Below are 17,352 nucleotides of genomic sequence, written 5' to 3' on the forward strand. Positions count from 1 at the left end.
AGTTTGGGTTGGGCAGTTGGGAGTGAGCAGGCCAGCCAGCAGCGGGGCAGTTGGGGGCGAGCAGGCCAGTGGGCAGGGAAGGTGGAAGGCAAGCAGGCCAGCAAAGGGGGCAGTTGGGGGTGATCAGGCTGGTGGGGGGAGGGGCCATTGGGGGTAAGCAGACCAGCTCGGGGGCCAGTTGGGAGCAAGCAGGCCGTCAGTGATTTGGAGGCAAGCAGGCCGGCGGCAGGGGTCAGTTGGGGGCGAGCAGGCCAGCAGGCAGAGTGGCTAGGGGCAATCAGGCAGGCAGGTAGGCAGGTGAGCGGTTAGGTGCCAGCAGTCCCGGATTGCGAGAGGCATGTCCGACTGCTGGTTTAGGCCCGATCCCTGTAAACTGGCAGTAGGACATCCTTCAAGAGGTCCCAGATTGGAGAGGGTGCAGGCCGGGCTGAGGAACACCCCCTCCCCCGTGCATGAATTTCGTTCACCAGGCCACTAGTTTATAATAAACCTTATCCAGAATGGAGAATAGTGCTCATTAATATTTTGCTCATTAATATTTTTCACATGAGCTAGTGATTTCTATAACAAACTATTATTGGTATCTTTGATATCTTTCCTAACTAATAATTTGTATTTTATAAATTACCTAAGGGTATTTTCTCTTTATTTTCCATCATACTTCAATAGCACATTATTATAAAGATGGGCTTTTTTTGAAATTGATGTCCAAATTACTTCAGACAACTTCAAATGTATTTCTAGCTTTCATTTTTAAATTTTTTTTGTGAGCCTATATTTTTTATTATTTTTTTAATTTATCTTTATTGTTGGAGGTATTACAGTTGTCCCCTTTGTTTTTTTTCCCATCGATCTCCTCTGCCCCTCCTAGGCCTTCACCACTTTATAGTCTATGCTTTGGGCTATGCATATTTGCATATAATTTCCTCAGTTAATCACTCCCCCCCGCCTTTCCTCTGAAATTACTTAGTCTGTTCCATTATATTTCTAGCCTTTAGAATAATCTTTGTAGAAAGTTAATTGAGATTTTGAAATATTCCGTATAGTGAGAGCTTTTTATGTTAATATATTTTAGATAATTGTTTGCTTTATAACTTTAATAATTAAAATGATCATTATTTTTTGTAATTTAAATATATTTCACTTTTTAATCATACAGCTTCATTTTTTAATGACTTTAATTCACTGTTGTATACAGTTATATAATTTTCTTTGATCTGACCACTTTGAAGTTGTAACTTCTTTGCCATTTTGTACTTATTAATCTGATTTTAAGTGTGTTTGAAAATTATAGTTGAGAAAATTATTACAGTAATTAATAATTATTTTGGTGCTGCTATACACAATAGTTATATGGGTACTGTACTGTTTTTTTATGGTTATAAATGGGTACCATGTACTTCATTGAGGTGGGGATGGTAATAATACAATATAAGAATATACTTCACATGTAGGTAATTGTTTCTTTTAAAATAATTTTACACATATTTAAAATGTATTGGTAACATTGGTTAATAACATTATATAATTTTCAGGTATATAAGATTACATAGTTCTATATCTGTGTACTCTATTGTGTGCTCTCCACCCAAAGTCTAGTCTCCTTCTGTTTATTTATTTGACTTCCTTTACCTTCTGGTAGCTAACATTCTGTTGTCTGTATCTGACTTTTATTTGCTACTTTTTGTTTTAAATTCCACATATGAGCAAATTCATACTTTTTTTGTCCTTTTCTGTTTGACTTACTTTACTTAGCATAATACTTTCAAGATCCATTTATGTTGTCATAAATGGCAATATTTCATTTTTTATGGCTGAGTAGTATTACACTGTGTGTGTGGAATTACATCTGGTAATTATGTTTTTTCAGAACTGCCCAGTGTGATAACCACTCACAGTTAGGAATAGACAAAGCACAGTTTATTCTTGTATTATTATTTGTTAACTATTGCATTATTTATTTTTATTACAAATATAAACCTACTTTTGCCTACCCTTGTATATGAAAATATATTAAAATAGGTGAAAAGAAAAACTCAAGTGTGGGGAAGTATGTACTCCAGCGGACAGTTTAAAGCATTTAATTATACTTCTAAGTCATTTATTTTCTGAGCGAGTTTGGTGGTTCACCTTAATTCTATATGATAAAAGCCTAACATTCAAATCGACCAAATGGCAGAACGACCAGTCCCTATGATGCACACTGACCACCAGGGGTCAGATGCTCAACGCAGGAGCTGCCCCCAGACTGCAAGCCCCAGGCCAGCCAAGACAGGTGCAAGCGGGGCCCCCCCACCCCAAGCACCCTGCCGGTTCCCCCACAGATCGGCCCTGATTGCCGACCAGGCCTAGGCACCCTACCCATGCATGAATTTTGTGCATTGGGCCTCTAGTTGTAGAATAAAATCAGTATGTTACAGGTAGATGTTTAATGTTTTCTTCAACCACCAACTCCTACTTGAAACTCCATCTAATTTGAGTTCTGGTCCTTCTCTTTCCTCTTAATCTTTTTTTTTTCTTTATTTACATTCCTTCTATGTTCATCCTGTCTCTTTATTTGTCACTACTCTGCTGTACTCTAGCTTTGTATTTCCTATAATTACAGTCACCTGAGATTCACATGTGGGTTTTATTCTGACCACAATCTGTTTTAGATGTGTAACTTTTCTATGAAACATTTTCCATCTGTAAAATGAAGACAAACATCTTCATTATAGTTTTGTGAAGATTATAAACCATGTATGTGAAATGTGTAGGATAGAATCTGGTATTTAATAGGTAACAATAGTGATGGTAATGACAAAAGTTATAGTATTACTACTATGACTATTAGTTTATCTATAATGGTGGTTATAGCCAACCTGACTTCCTTTCCTAAAAATCTTTTTAAGGTATCATTTTACTTTTCTTGAATCTATTTTAAAAGCACGTTATTTTTGGTTAAAAGTACTACTTTCTTATTTACCCCAAAGTTACTAACCTTTCCCTTTCCAGTTAGTTTGTGACTAAATTACTGCAACATTTTCTAGCTGGTCTCCCACTTTATACTTTCTCTTTTTTCTAATACATTCTGTATTATTCTGCTAAATGAATCCCCCATTAGTAGGTCAGTAATGGTCACATATAGGCATATCATAATCCTCCCTATGGTACCAAATGTAAGCTCTAACTATATGAATGTGGAGAGGTCAGCAATTATTCTGGTGATGTAAACAAGGAGAAGATCAGAAATTACAAATTAATGAATTTACATTTTGACCCATGAGAATACCTTCAAATGGTTTTCAGCAGAGGCATGTTTTAGAAAATGGTCTCCATGCAGTTTGGAGAATGGTTTGAGGACCGAAGGCATGGAGAATGTTTATGAGACTGATGAAGTAATTTGACATGATGTTTGTTTCTAAATTTTATGTTTTGTCAAGAATTATAAAGATTTTAACACATCTATGCTTTTTAAAGGTTGATTTTAAAAAATTCAGTTTCAACATATTAAAACATTTCAAAGCCCAGGCACACAGACTTGACACATTCTAATTACATTTGGAAATATTTAAAACCATCTGAGGACTTATACTCTGAGTTGAGTTAGCCTAAGTGAAAAAAACAACAACAATAAACCTTTGGCCTATGGGTTTAGTAGTTTTCTGACTTACAAAGTTTTCAGAGCAAAGCTGACTGTGTCATTTGATTTGCACAGACATTTGAGTTGATAGTATGAAGGATACTCTACTAGGTGCTGAGGATACCAACAAGTACAATTCCTCTTTTGAAGCTTATGACTTACTTGGAAAAGCAGGACTGCTATGTAAAAAGAAAGTGATTTCGGTGATGTGGTTAATGAGTGATAAGAGCATTAGTGTTATTGGTAGAAGTGTGAGGAAAGTTTTTACAAAGGAAGTAATACTTGACCTATATCCTCAAGGATTTTGGTAACTAAAAGTGCAGTGAGGATGACATTCTAAACAGAAGACCACTGGGAACTCCAGATATGTTGCTACCTTTCAGGGGGTAATGTACAAATCTTATTAGTATATAGGCTGGAAGATTTTCAGAGGATGGCTAAGTAATATGGGTCAAGTTTGGAGAGATGAATTAGGACTTTAAATGATGGCTTTGAAAGCAAGCTTTATCTTTGAAAGTAATGAACAGTTCAACTCAATAATCATATGTGATCACATATTTGCCAGATTAGTACTATTTCCTAAGTATCTGTAATAAATCATGAGATGTTTGGCAAGTTATTTAAATAATTTTAGCTTTAGTTTCCTTAACTGTATAAACGATGTAGTAAATAGATCTCACACTTGTGGGTAAATGACAGAGTGTCAACACAGTGCCTGATAAATAATATTAGGCATTCTGTACATATTAGTTTATCTTTCTTCCAAGATCCTTAGTGTTATATCTTCAGCTGCTTAGCTCTCTTATCTCACCAAAGTCTTAAGCTTTTATATTTGGTGTTTATATTAAGATAGATGGTATAACATGAGATAGCATGCTTTTAGTAAACTTTGTTCATTTTATATTCAGTGCCTTAGTTTACTTTTGATAATGTGAAAAGTAATCCTAGTTAGTTGTCATTTAGATTGAACCATAAGAAATTGCCAATATGTGACCATGAGTGACCTACAAAGGTGGTAATTTCATGTGATTCAACCTAAGTTATGACTATAATTAGTATAACAGTAGATGGTTAAAATACTTACCTTTCTTCATTTTCCTCTTTAAGATCCTGATAACTTAAGTGACTCTCTGTTTTCTGGCGATGAAGAAAATGCTGGGACTGAGGATATAAAGAATGAGATAAATGGAAATTGGATTTCAGCATCCTCCATTAATGAAGCTAAAATTAATGCCAAGGCAAAAAGGCGCCTACGGAAAAACTCATCCCGGGACTCTGGCAGAGGCGATTCAGTTAGTGATAATGGAAGTGAAGCCATTAGAAGTGGAATTACTGTACCAACCAGTCCAAAGGGAAGGTTGCTAGATAGGCGATCCAGATCTGGGAAAGGACGGGGACTACCAAAGAAAGGTTGGTATATACCACATCCAAAGACATAAGTGGAAAAAAATATTGCCTGGTTTTTGTACTACAATTTCCTTGTTCTATGAAATGAGAGATATTTAAACAATGATAACATAAGATTTGGGTTTGTATATATATTTTTACAAACTAAGGGTCATACCACTTTTTAAGTTGAGGCATTTCAATTTTTCATGTTTGAATAGATTTAGTTTTTTTGAGCAGAACTTTATTATTTCCAGGAAGTTACACACTGACGTTTTTCACAGTTAATAAATTATGCATGTTCTCTCTAACTTTGCTTGAAAGAAACAAGGTCAGGAATTCATCATACCTATTGTCTAAGGCAGGGGTGGGGGACCCTTTTTCTGCCAAGGGCCATTTGGGTATTTACAAAATTATCAACTTAAAAATTAGCCTGCTATATTTGGTCAAACATTTAATTAACTCACCCCTAATGCCTTGCCAGGGCCAGACCAAATTACACAGCCTGAGGGCCGGACATTCCCCCCCCTGGTCTAATGAATCAAATTATGGTCATTGTGAAGAATACATGATACATGTAAATTTGATTGGTAATATTATTCTCAGAATTTTAATTAGATTGCATAGATCTAGTTCCACATTCTCTTTAGCTCTATTTATCTTGGATAGTGGAGTAGAATTATCTGTTTCTCTGCTGTGTCTCTAGTGCTTGTAGTAGTGACTAGCTACATAGATACTGTACTTAAATATTTGTTGATTACGGGGCGGGGTCTGTCATCTTTTGTCTGTGGTAGGATTTTGATACAGTTTGGTGATTTTACTAACTTCTGAATGGTGGGAACTTCAACTTATAGCCTAGGGTTCTTGCAAAATGTTTTTGTCATATGTCCAAAATAGTTATTTTGTTGAATGGCTCTATAGCCATTGGTTGGATCAAAAATAGAAACTAATTCTCAGATTCTGTTTTGCTCTGGTGACAAGGATTATACTCTGGATATAAAATAAAAACCTCTAAAATATTGGTGATACTGTAAACTTCTTTAAAATTATTCAATATATTGAGCCTTATAAAAACATTCAGTAAGTTTATGTAGAAAAGCGACTTTGAAAGTTTCATTTGTTAAATTTCTACTTATCTGCTTGTGTATAGAAGTAGAGAGAAATAATGATCAGTGCTCTTAATGCTTAAAAAGCAATTATTTGTAACATTGCTAGTTGCAAAGTATAGTTTAATATATACTTTTATATCTAAAGAGTATTTGACTTTAAAACATGATGGTGGTCATGGTGTTTCTTTGTTAATTAATTTCTTCCTTATTGAGTTTTCTATGCCACATTGTACTGTCTCAACATACTTTCTTTTTGTGTTGATCTCAAGAAATGCCAAATAAAATTTAGAGCTAAATTGAAATATCACCTTCTTTGAGGTCCTCAATATAGTTTTTTTTTTTTGTGATCTTTTTCTTTGGCTTTTATTTTAAAGCAGCTGCCTTTTTAGTTTTACTTTATAAACTATTTCAACTTGATGTTCCTAAGTAGATTATAAGGTATCTAATCTTTACTGAAAAAGCAGTGATCAGAATAAAAAGAGGTTTAAAATATAAGTCTCAACTGGAAAAAAATAAAATACAGTTTTTTTAGCTGTTACTTTAAAATATGTTTTATTGATTTTTTTTTAAGAGAGAGGAAGGGAGTAGGGAGAGAGAGAGATAGAGAAACATCAATCAGTTGCCTCCAGCATGCCCCATACTGAGGATCGATTCCCAACCCCTGTATATGCCCTGACTGGGAATTGAACTAGTGACCTCTTGGTGCATGGGTCAGTGCTCAGCCACTGAGCACACCGGCCGGGCAGCTGTTATTTTTAATTAACATCTGAACATGTAGAGTTCTTTCAAATTTCTCTTTGCTTTTTCAATTCAAAACTTTCCAGGTGGTGCAGGAGGCAAAGGTGTTTGGGGTACACCCGGGCAGGTATATGATGTGGAGGAAGTGGATGTGAAAGATCCTAACTATGACGATGACCAGGTATCTGTGTTTTTGCTTTTTTAACATAGGTTTTAATACTTACACACTTTATGGATCTCATGTTCGTTGTGTACTCATATGTTTGTCAAGTCATATGTTCTGTGTCTGTGTTTATAATCTATTAGAGGCCTGGTGCACAAAAATTTGTGCACTCAGGAGGGGAGGGGGGAGTCCTTCAGCCCGGCCTGTGCCCTCTCGCAGTCTGGGACCCCTCAGGGGATGACCACCTGCTGGCTTAGGCCTGCTCCCCTGGGGATTGGGCCTAAGATGGCAATCAGACATCCCTCTGGCAGCCCAGCAGCCATTGGGGGATGTCCACTTGCCAGCGGGGAGCAGGCCTAAACTGCAGTTGGACATCCTTAGCGCTGCTGAGGAGGCGGGAGAGGCTCCCACCACCACCGCTGTACTGGCAGCCGTCAGCCTGGCTTGTGGCTGAGCAGAGCTGCGCCCTTACCACCAGGGGGCAGCTCCTGCACTGAGCGTCTGCCCACTGGTGGTCAGTGTGTGTCATAGTGACCAATCATTCCCAGTCTTTCTGCTGTTAGGGTCAGTTTGCATATTACCCTTTTACTATATAGGATAGAGGCCTGGTGCACGGGTGGGGGCTGGCTGGTTCCAGCTCTGAGGGCTGAAAGCAGGTTTCTGGGGATTGTTTAGCTTCTATAATTGCAACATTGTTTCTTAGAGTGCAGCTCAGATCCCAGCAGCGGCAGGCGGGGAACCTTGGCTTCCTCCATTACTGGAGCAAGGAAGCCTCCGGTTCGCTTCAGCTGCCTGGCTGCCGGCCGCCATCTTGGTTGGCAGTTAATTTGCATATCTCGCTGATTAGCCAATGGGAAGGGTAGCAAAGTTATGGTTAATTACCATGTTTGTCTATTATTAGATAGGATAACTGTCAAGTCATATGTATATGATTATATATACTAATGTGTGTATGTAATTTATGACTATATATGTCTGTAGGCACACACATTAATATATGCATGTAACTCATTTATTTACTCAGTACCTTCAGATTATTAGGTTAATTTTGGATTAGAAAAAAACAAGATAACTGATAGTAATCTATATATATCAAAGGCTAAGGGAGCGGTACAACCAGTTGACCGAACGACTGGTCAACCGATAGCTATGGTACATTGACCATGAGGGGGCAGACGCTCAATGCAGGAACTGCCCCCTGGTGGTCAGTGCTCTCCCATAGCCAACCTCCCACAGCCGGCCAACCTCCTGCAGTCCCTCCCCCTGCTGGCCAGCCCTGATCGACCCCAGTTGCTGGCTAGGCCAAGGGACCCCACTCGTGCATGAATTCATGCACCGGGCTTCTAGTGTATACATAATTTTCTTTTGGTTTCTGAAGTGAAACAAAAATAGATCTTCACAAATTTACTTAAGATTATTAAATTGGTTTTCAGTAAGTTCTTTTGAGTTAATTTAGTTTCTATAGTAATAAGAATTGAGAAGAATATATAATTTTTGAATATTAGTAAAGACATAAATATTAAACAGCTTTTATATATTGCTGTTTAAGATGTTAAGTTTGGTAACTTTGAAATATGGATCTTTTTTCTAGAGGTAGTGCTGAGAATATGCAATTTTCATAGATTTTCTAATGAGTTTACATATATTTATCCTTTTACTGGAAAATTTCTAACTTATCCCATAGTAGAATAGTATAATGAACCTACTTGTACTCATCTCCTAGCTTTACCAACTTTAATAATAACTCATGGCTAATCTTTTTTCATCATGTACCTCCATTTACTCTTTCTGTGTGTCTGTTCCTCTTCCCCACCCCCCTACAGCTCTGGATGAAGATAAGATGTATAAGATAAGATGTGATAAAAATTTTAGAAAGGAATTTATCAGGGTATATGGTAGATTGTTTTTGTTGTGTATTGTTTACCAGTATATGTATGTACTTAACTATTTTAACTAACAGTTGGATGCAGAAATATTTCTAAGAGAACATGAAAAAATATATTTTAAAACCAGTAGGACTCAAATACTATAGAAACTTTGCTAAATATTCTAGGTTTGACATATAATCTTACAAATTTATGTTGTTAGGTGGAAGCCAGTCACAAGTTACATATAAACATTTCAGGGATTTTTGCATAGCAGAAGGGGGTTACTTCTTTGTGAAATTTCAGTTTAATAGTGCTTTCCCCTTAGAAAATTTTTTTGTCACTACAACATAGATTTTTGTTATTAGGAGCATTATTGTGATATACTAATCATGAAGGCTTTGGTTCCTGCTTCGTTTTTTTAAAAAGTGAAGTTATAATGAAAATGCTAGATAAGATAGGAAGTCATCTGAAAATTTTTTGGTCACCAAAGGATTGGTTTTGTGAGATATAAAGAATTAACAGAAGATAATTGCGGGGGGAGAGGTTGGAAGCACGTCATATTTGCTGTGGTTAGTGGTTCTAATCTGTGTCTTGGTTATTATATTTAGATTTTGTAAAAGAACAGATTAAATTCTTGTATAAGTGATCAAAGCATATAGCATGTCTTTTCTCCCAGAATTGGGATTAGTAACCAGTTGAAATATAAAATTATCAAACAATTTCAATTTATCTGAATAATTTGTTCTTTAATTTATAACTCTTTCTCCCCTTTCCCTTCCCAGGAGAACTGTGTTTATGAAACTGTAGTTTTGCCTTTGGATGAAACAGCATTTGAGAAGACTTTAACACCAATCATACAGGAATATTTTGAGCATGGAGATACGAATGAAGTTGCGGTAGGCTTAAAGTTGCAATTGCAATTTATTTCATTTAGGAGAGAAAACACTATTAAAAGCAAAACAAAACTAGAATGATCTTGGATCACTGAATAAGTGTAAGAATTTTCTTTTGTATAAATGAATTTTTAACTAAGAAATGGAGTAAAATTTCATGAATTTAGATTAATTCTTACCTATTTTGGATCTGATGTGGGCTATGTGCCATTTCCTTCCCTGAAAAATTACACAACATGATATTTTTATAATTACAAAATATTTTTTAAATTGATAGTTTATAAAGTATAATTTTAACTTTATTCCAACATTTAAAACAATAATCCCATTTAAAAACAATCTTTTAAGATCTCATTTTAAACTTTATATGACTATAAAGTAAATTTTTGTGCAAAGAGAAAGCTTTGAAGAAAATCAGAGTATAAACAGTTTATTATGATGTGAAATGAATTTCTCCATAAATGCTTATAAAGCAATATTCCTAGAAGTAATGTTAATGTATTATAAGGGAGAGGATTAGTTAACTCCTAACACCAAACTTCGTAATATTATGTGGATTAATAAACTATTTTAGATTTAATTCACATTTTTTTTTATTGATTTTTAGAGAGAGAGAGAAAGGGAGAGAGAGAAAACAGCAATTTGTTGTTCCACTTAGGCACTCATTTGTTGGTTCTGGTATGTGCCCTGACCCAGAATAGAGCCTGAAGCCCTGGTATTATCAGAATGAAGCTCTAATCTACTGAACTACCTGGCCAGGCCTGTAATTCACATTCTTGAGTTCATTGATGTTCAAACAGTTAAAGCTTGACAAAGTGGGTCAATATGTAATTTATATGCAGAGTAAGATATATTTATTCTATCCCTCAAAATTTGACTGCCTCTCTGATTATTTCCACATGGGAAGAGGTAAGGATATATAAAATCTTGATTTTTTTCAAAATTAAAATACTTTTTTTTAAATAGGAAATGCTAAGAGATTTAAATCTTGGTGAAATGAAAAGTGGAGTACCAGTGTTGGCAGTATCCTTGGCATTGGAGGGAAAGGCTAGTCATAGAGAAATGACATCTAAGCTTCTTTCTGACCTCTGTGGAACAGTAATGAGCACAAATGATGTAGAAAAATCATTTGATAAATTGTTGAAAGATCTACCTGAATTAGCGTTGGATACTCCTAGAGCACCACAGGTTTGTATTATTTTTCTTGCTTATTCTCTTCCTCCACTACCCTTCCAGGTATAGAAATAATGCACACTGTTAGGAAATTGTATTAGATGAAAAAGGAAAATATTGCCCATATTTCCTATCACACAAAAATAGCCCTTTAACATTTTAGTGTATTTTCTCTGAGCTATTCCCCCCCTCCCATTTTCATCATACTATAATTTTATATCTTACTTTCCACGTAGTGCTCTGTGTAGTTGTTAGGTCATACTTTTTTTTCTTATCTGTAAATTTTTTATTATACATAGTTAAGATGTTTTATGAGCTGGGATTTTTAAAAGATGTAGATTATTATTGAGTATCGAATTTGCTTAACTGATGTTTATTATAAAATAATCATAAGGAAGACTGTTCCCTTTTGTAGCATTGTGGGTAATAGAAAATTCATGGTTTATGCTTCTGTTTAGGTTTCTTTTCTCAAAGCCTTATACTTTTTAAAATACATTTTTATTGATTACAGAGAAGAAGGGAGAGGGGAGATAGAAAAATCAATAGTGAGAGAGAATCATTGATCGGTTGCCTCCTGCACGCCCCCTACTGGGGATCAAGCCTGCAACCCATGCATGTGCCCTTGACTGGAATCGAACCCGGGACTCTTCAGTCTGCAGGCCGACGCTCTATCTATTGAGCCAAACCAGCTAGGGCTCAAAGTCTTATACTTACATTAGACTTAATACATGCTCACATTATAACATGACTTTATGGTTTGAAATAAAAAGTGTGTGAAATTTTTTTCTGGTTCCTTGACCCAAGTCTTAAGGTAGGAGCACTTAAACATTAATTTGGGAATAGAGTATAGGTAGGTTAATTCCTAAATGCTGTGATTCAAACATGAACGTTTTAAAATATCTGTACTCAGCCCAGGCTGGTTTGGCTCAGTGGATAGAGCATAGGCCTGTGGACTGAAGGGTCCTGGATTCTATTCCAGTCAAGGGCACATGCCTGGGTTGTGGGCTCAGTCCCCGGTAGGGGGCGTACAGGAGGCTGCCGGTCAATGATTCTCTCTCATCATTGATGTTTCTCTATCTCTCCCCCTCTCTTCCTCTCTGAAATGAATAAAAATATATTTTAAAAAATAAAATATCGGTACTCATACTTGGAAAAAATGATTATGTAAAGTTCATATTCATTATAAAATTAAAGAAAAAAGCCAAAATGAAGAAAAATAGTCACTGTTTACATTTTCATGCTAAATGTTCCATTTTACTTTCTGTGGGTATAAGTATATGTATTTTGTATATCCTTATATATTTTTTGTTTTAATAAAAAATGGAATCATAATGAATGTGCTATTTGTAAACTTGATTGCCTTTACAGCATAAAATGTAAATATATTTCCCTGTGGCCACATAGTGTACCATCTTATATATGTACCATGTAAACATACCTTAATTTTTTGGACACTAAAGTTTCCAATTTTTATAAGAAATAATGCTATAAACATACTTTCAGACAAATATTTTTACACAACTTTTCATCATAAGACAAATTCCTTTCTGAGACAAGTTTTTGAGAAAACCTAGTCCCATTTATTTTTCCCACAAGAAAGGTTTCTCTTGATTTTAAGTCATTGACTTAAGTATTTTTAATCACATACTCTGTTTCAGGCATTGTGCAAGATAAGGTGTTGGGGAGTCAGGAGTGAGCAAAACAGATGTACTCTCCCCCCTATCCCCCCATGTCATTTAACTTGAAGGTTAAGTTGTGGGAGTGTGTGCCAAGCATAACTAGTTAGGTGCTGAATAAAAGTGGGGTTTTTTTGAACATTCTAAAAAATACCTACAATTTAGGATTGTTGGTATTGACTGTGTAGTTCAACCAGTCTTCATCATTTATGTATTTAGAAATTGTAAAGGTTTATTTTAGATTTTTTAATATAGCTTTTTCCCCCTTATTATAGTTGGTGGGCCAATTTATTGCAAGAGCTGTTGGAGATGGAATTTTATGTAATACCTATATTGATAGTTACAGAGGAACTGTAGATTGTGTACAGGCTAGGTAAGTAAATTAATTTTCCTACTTAGAATTTCAAATGAGTTTAAAATTCCACAGGGTTCTATTGAAATGACAGATGAATTAATCAGACATTGTAGACATCTATTTGTCCTTTGTATTCTCTACTGTTAAAACAAAATTGAGAGATGGTTGGTCTAATATAGTAGGAAGAGAACATTACTCTAATGCAGAAGTTCTGGGTTTTATTTATTAAAAAAAATTATTTCAGAGAGGGAGGAGAAGGGAGAGAGGGAGAGAAACATCTATGATAAGAAAGAATCATTGATCAGCTGCCTCATGCATGCCCCCTTTTGGGAATTGAGCCTGAAACCTGGGCATGTTCCCTGACCAGGAATCAAACCATGACCTCCTGGTTCAATGCTCAACCACTGAACCACACAAGCTAGGCAGAAGTTCTGGGTTTTAAAACATTAGCTATCTTCATGTCAAGCCACTCTTCTCTAGACCTCAGTTTCCTTATTTATAAAATGTAAGGATTGAACTTAGAGTTTTCTTTAAGGTCCCTTTAGGTTTAAACATTCTGTAATTATTTAAAATAGAGGACCGATGCACAAAATTCATGCAAGGGGCTTGGCCCTAGCAGCAGCCCCAGCTGCCTTGTGGCCCTGCCCCCCACCTACTGGTGCTTCTGGAAGGTCATTCCGCTGTCCGGTCTAATTAGCATATTAGCTCTTTATTATATAGGATTCTAATAAGATGGACAATATTAACAAGGGAGGCCTATTTCAATTTTTTTATATTTTTATCTGTCATAGAAATCTTAAGAAATAATGTTTTCCACTCTCGTTCTTTGGTATATATAAGCTAAATGTGATATTTGGGATGTAGGCTATATGATTTTTAAAAACTATGTGGAAACTTAGATCTGGATTTAGCCATGTCTTAGGTTTTCTTAGGTGTAGATGTTAATTTTCGAGGACTACTTCAGGTCATAGTGGAATGGTTGCTCTGGTGGGAAGGAAGGCTTGAATTCTATTTTTCCCCCCCAACGTTATCAATGATTTGGTTCAGCTGAAGCATGTCCAAATGTCAAAATTAATTTTTTTTGTAGAGCTGCTCTGGACAAGGCTACTGTGCTCCTGAGTATGTCTAAAGGTGGAAAGCGCAAAGATAGTGTGTGGGGCTCTGGCGGTGGGCAGAAGCCTGTTAATCACCTTGTAAAAGAGGTAACTATTGGTTTATTATCTCTAACTTAATTTATATGTATTCTAGGAAAATAAACTATGTCCTCTAGCTGAAACTTTTGTGGACAAAAATTAACTTCAGTTTTAAAGCTGCAAATGGAAAATTATTCTTTGTATATCTGGCTTCATATGATTTTGCTATAAGTTGTCCAATAATTATATAATTGTTACTAAATTTGTATGGTTTCCTTGACTTAAAAATTAGATTGTGTTAAGTTAAAAGGGCTTTTATGATTAAGAAAGCTGTGTATGAACCTTAAAAGAATGCATGAAATCTTTTTCTTATGTCAGTGTTTAAATTTCTTCAAATACTATTGCAATTTTGTCGTTAACCAAAAAATACCTTTTTTTATGTGAGCATTTTGAAACTGGATAGTCTCAGATTATAAATTATGAGTTATGAACACAAGATTAGATTAGAGTGGTAAATTTTTGTAAGGAGATTCACTACCTTTGTTCATGCTTTAAAATACGTAATTAATTTACTACATTAAAATGCCAGATTTAGTCTCTGGATAATCTTTCCCTGGCAGTATGTTTCTATGTCAAGAAACTAACAAACAAAAAATTAATCTTATTTGCAGATTTTTAAGAAAATTAGAAGATTTGAAGTTTCATGTGCTTCTAAATTTAGAGTATAATCTTTATATGTGACTATAGTTTTGAAAATAAATTTCTTAGTGACATGTATATTTATTTGAGTGTTAAGGACCTTAACCCTTTGCGATCCAATTTTATTTTTGGAATTCAAACAGTCTGGTCCAAATTAATTGATGGGATTGAATGTTGAACCGGTTTGCGGTGTCGACCTCAGCCTCGATGTTGGACCTGTTCCTAGCGCCTGGTCTGTAGAGTCAGCCTCCACATTGGACCGAAAAGGGTTAAAATGTAGTTAGAGCTTTGACCAGTTTGCTTTTATGTGTGTTAAGATAGATGGGTTGGTGTTTGTAATCTTGTAATATCATAATTGCAATATCTTTTTTAAAATTAAAAAGTTACTAGAGCAATTGAGGTATAAAAAGTCAAGATACTAGGGCAGTTTGGCAAGAAAATGAAATAAAAGGCACCTAGATTATAAAGGAAGTAAATTCTCTAGTCCCAGCTGACATGATCTGTATAAGGAAAACCAAATGAATCAACAAAAATACAAAAGCAAAGAGCCAAACTATTAATAAATGAATTCAGCAAGGTTGCAGTATGTAAGATAAATATAAAAAGTTCACTCTTCTGCACACTGTGATCTAAAATGAAATTAAGAAAACAACAATTATATTTTCAATAGCATAAAAAAGATGAAAATAGGAATAAACATATCAAAAGAAGTGTCTTATACAGTGAAAACTGCATAACGTTGAAATGAAAGAAGACCAAAGTAAATAGAAAGCTATCCCATGTTTATGTATTAGAAGACTTAATATTGATAAGATGGTAATACAGATGGTCCCCAATTTGGGATGGTTTGATTTGATGATTTTTTGACTTTGTGATGATGAGAAAGCTATATGCATTCAGTAGAAACTATACTTTAAATTTTGGTCTTTTCCTGTGCTAGTGATATGCAGTATGATTCTTTTTTGTGATGCTGGGTAGTGGAAGCGACATGATTTTGCCTAATTTAGGCTAATGTAAGTTGTTCTGAGCATGTTTAAGATAGACTAGGCTAAACTATGATGTTTGGTAGGTTATGTATATTAAATGCATTTTCGACATGGTATTTTCAACTTACGTCTTTACTGGAACATAATCCCATCATAAGTTGAGAACTATCTATACTCCCCCACAAATTAATATTTTGAGAAACTCCCAAACTATTTCATGTTATGTAAATTACCTCAACAAAAAATGATGAAAATAAAAATTGAAATAAAACTAGGCAGTATTTTAGTTTGACATTATTTGGATGTTCACTTACTTTTACATGGAAAGATGAGTTGGACAAAGAGGACTTTTTGAAATGTATACATGTATTCATAATTGACCATTCTCAAAAATTTATGGAACCTGATGGAAAAGATGTAAACCTTCAGTTACTTAACAAAGTTTAAAAACTAAGTAGTATTTAAATAATAAATTTATTAATTATAGAGTGAAAATGTTATTCAAATGACATATATAAATATTTACTTTCTAAAGCATAATAGGAATTACCAGGATGTATTCTGTTAATCAAATTGTATTTTACCTTTTATGAAATATGTTGTAGAAGTGTGAAATATGAAGTAGAGACACTGAAATTACTTTATTCAGTTAACCAGCATCAAGCATCTTCTAGGTGCAAAGGTGACTTTAGCACGTATTGCATAGGAAAAAACATTCTTAATTGACATTCTCTTGTTCAAAAACTTTTCCCCATTTTCTCTAGGGCCATAGATGTTACTGCATAAATTTGAATAAGACAAGACTTTCGCTATATATTATTGGAAGCTGAATTACTGATGAACGTTTTAGATAATGGTTTTCAAATTCTCAGTTGTAGAGAAAAGTATATGGAAATCTTTATCCTGTCTAGTAAAGCCCTGATATTTCATTTTTTGGCTCCCAGTACAATATTAAGGTCATCTTGATGAAAGGGAGAATTTGTACCACTTCAAAAGTTCATTTTGAGACTTTCAGTTAGTGCCCTCTAGTGGTATTTAAGACCCCTTGTTTTATAGGGAGTATTAAAGAATTAGGGTCACAACTCAGGCCGTGTACATCTTAAGTCTATTCATAACTCTCGGTGATTATTAAGACACACGGAATCACTTCATTTTCTTCATAATTATGAACCATTTAAAATTGGAGATTTACTTTTTAAGCATGGAAAATTTTAATGATTGTGACATGTCAAGTCTATATGTTCTTAGCTATTTGTAACCTGCTATTTCATCATGTAATATATTTAGATGAGGGTAAGTAAATCCTTTAGACAAAGCACAATTATTTAAAAAATCAGAAATTCTAACATCTCAATTTTTGAATTTAATAGATTGATATGCTGCTGAAAGAGTACTTACTCTCTGGAGACATATCTGAAGCTGAACATTGCCTTAAGGACCTGGAAGTACCTCATTTTCACCATGAGCTTGTATATGAAGTAAGATTATTTTGATATCCCAAAGAGAATTATTGTGTTCCTTTTTTAAAAATTGATTGTAGAGAAGGAAGGG

The 17,352-nt window shown here is 34.9% G+C and overlaps 1 protein-coding gene across 3 annotated transcripts in view; it reads left to right on the top strand.

Moving 5' to 3' along the window:
* PDCD4 (programmed cell death 4 (neoplastic transformation inhibitor)) overlaps positions 1-17,352 on the top strand; it is a 25,262-nt gene that overhangs the window by 3,481 nt on the left and 4,429 nt on the right. For all 3 annotated transcript variants that reach the window (XM_006778706.2, XM_015557970.1, XM_015557969.1), the window contains 7 exons: positions 4,730-5,032; positions 6,942-7,036; positions 9,669-9,782; positions 10,746-10,967; positions 12,904-13,001; positions 14,071-14,185; positions 17,172-17,279. In XM_006778706.2, the coding sequence (XP_006778769.1) occupies positions 4,730-5,032; positions 6,942-7,036; positions 9,669-9,782; positions 10,746-10,967; positions 12,904-13,001; positions 14,071-14,185; positions 17,172-17,279 (1,055 nt within the window). The remainder of the gene's footprint in view (positions 1-4,729; positions 5,033-6,941; positions 7,037-9,668; positions 9,783-10,745; positions 10,968-12,903; positions 13,002-14,070; positions 14,186-17,171; positions 17,280-17,352) is intronic.

This window comes from Myotis davidii, unplaced genomic scaffold, assembly GCF_000327345.1.
Source record: "Myotis davidii unplaced genomic scaffold, ASM32734v1 scaffold107, whole genome shotgun sequence".
In the NCBI taxonomy this organism is placed as follows: domain Eukaryota; kingdom Metazoa; phylum Chordata; class Mammalia; order Chiroptera; family Vespertilionidae; genus Myotis; species Myotis davidii.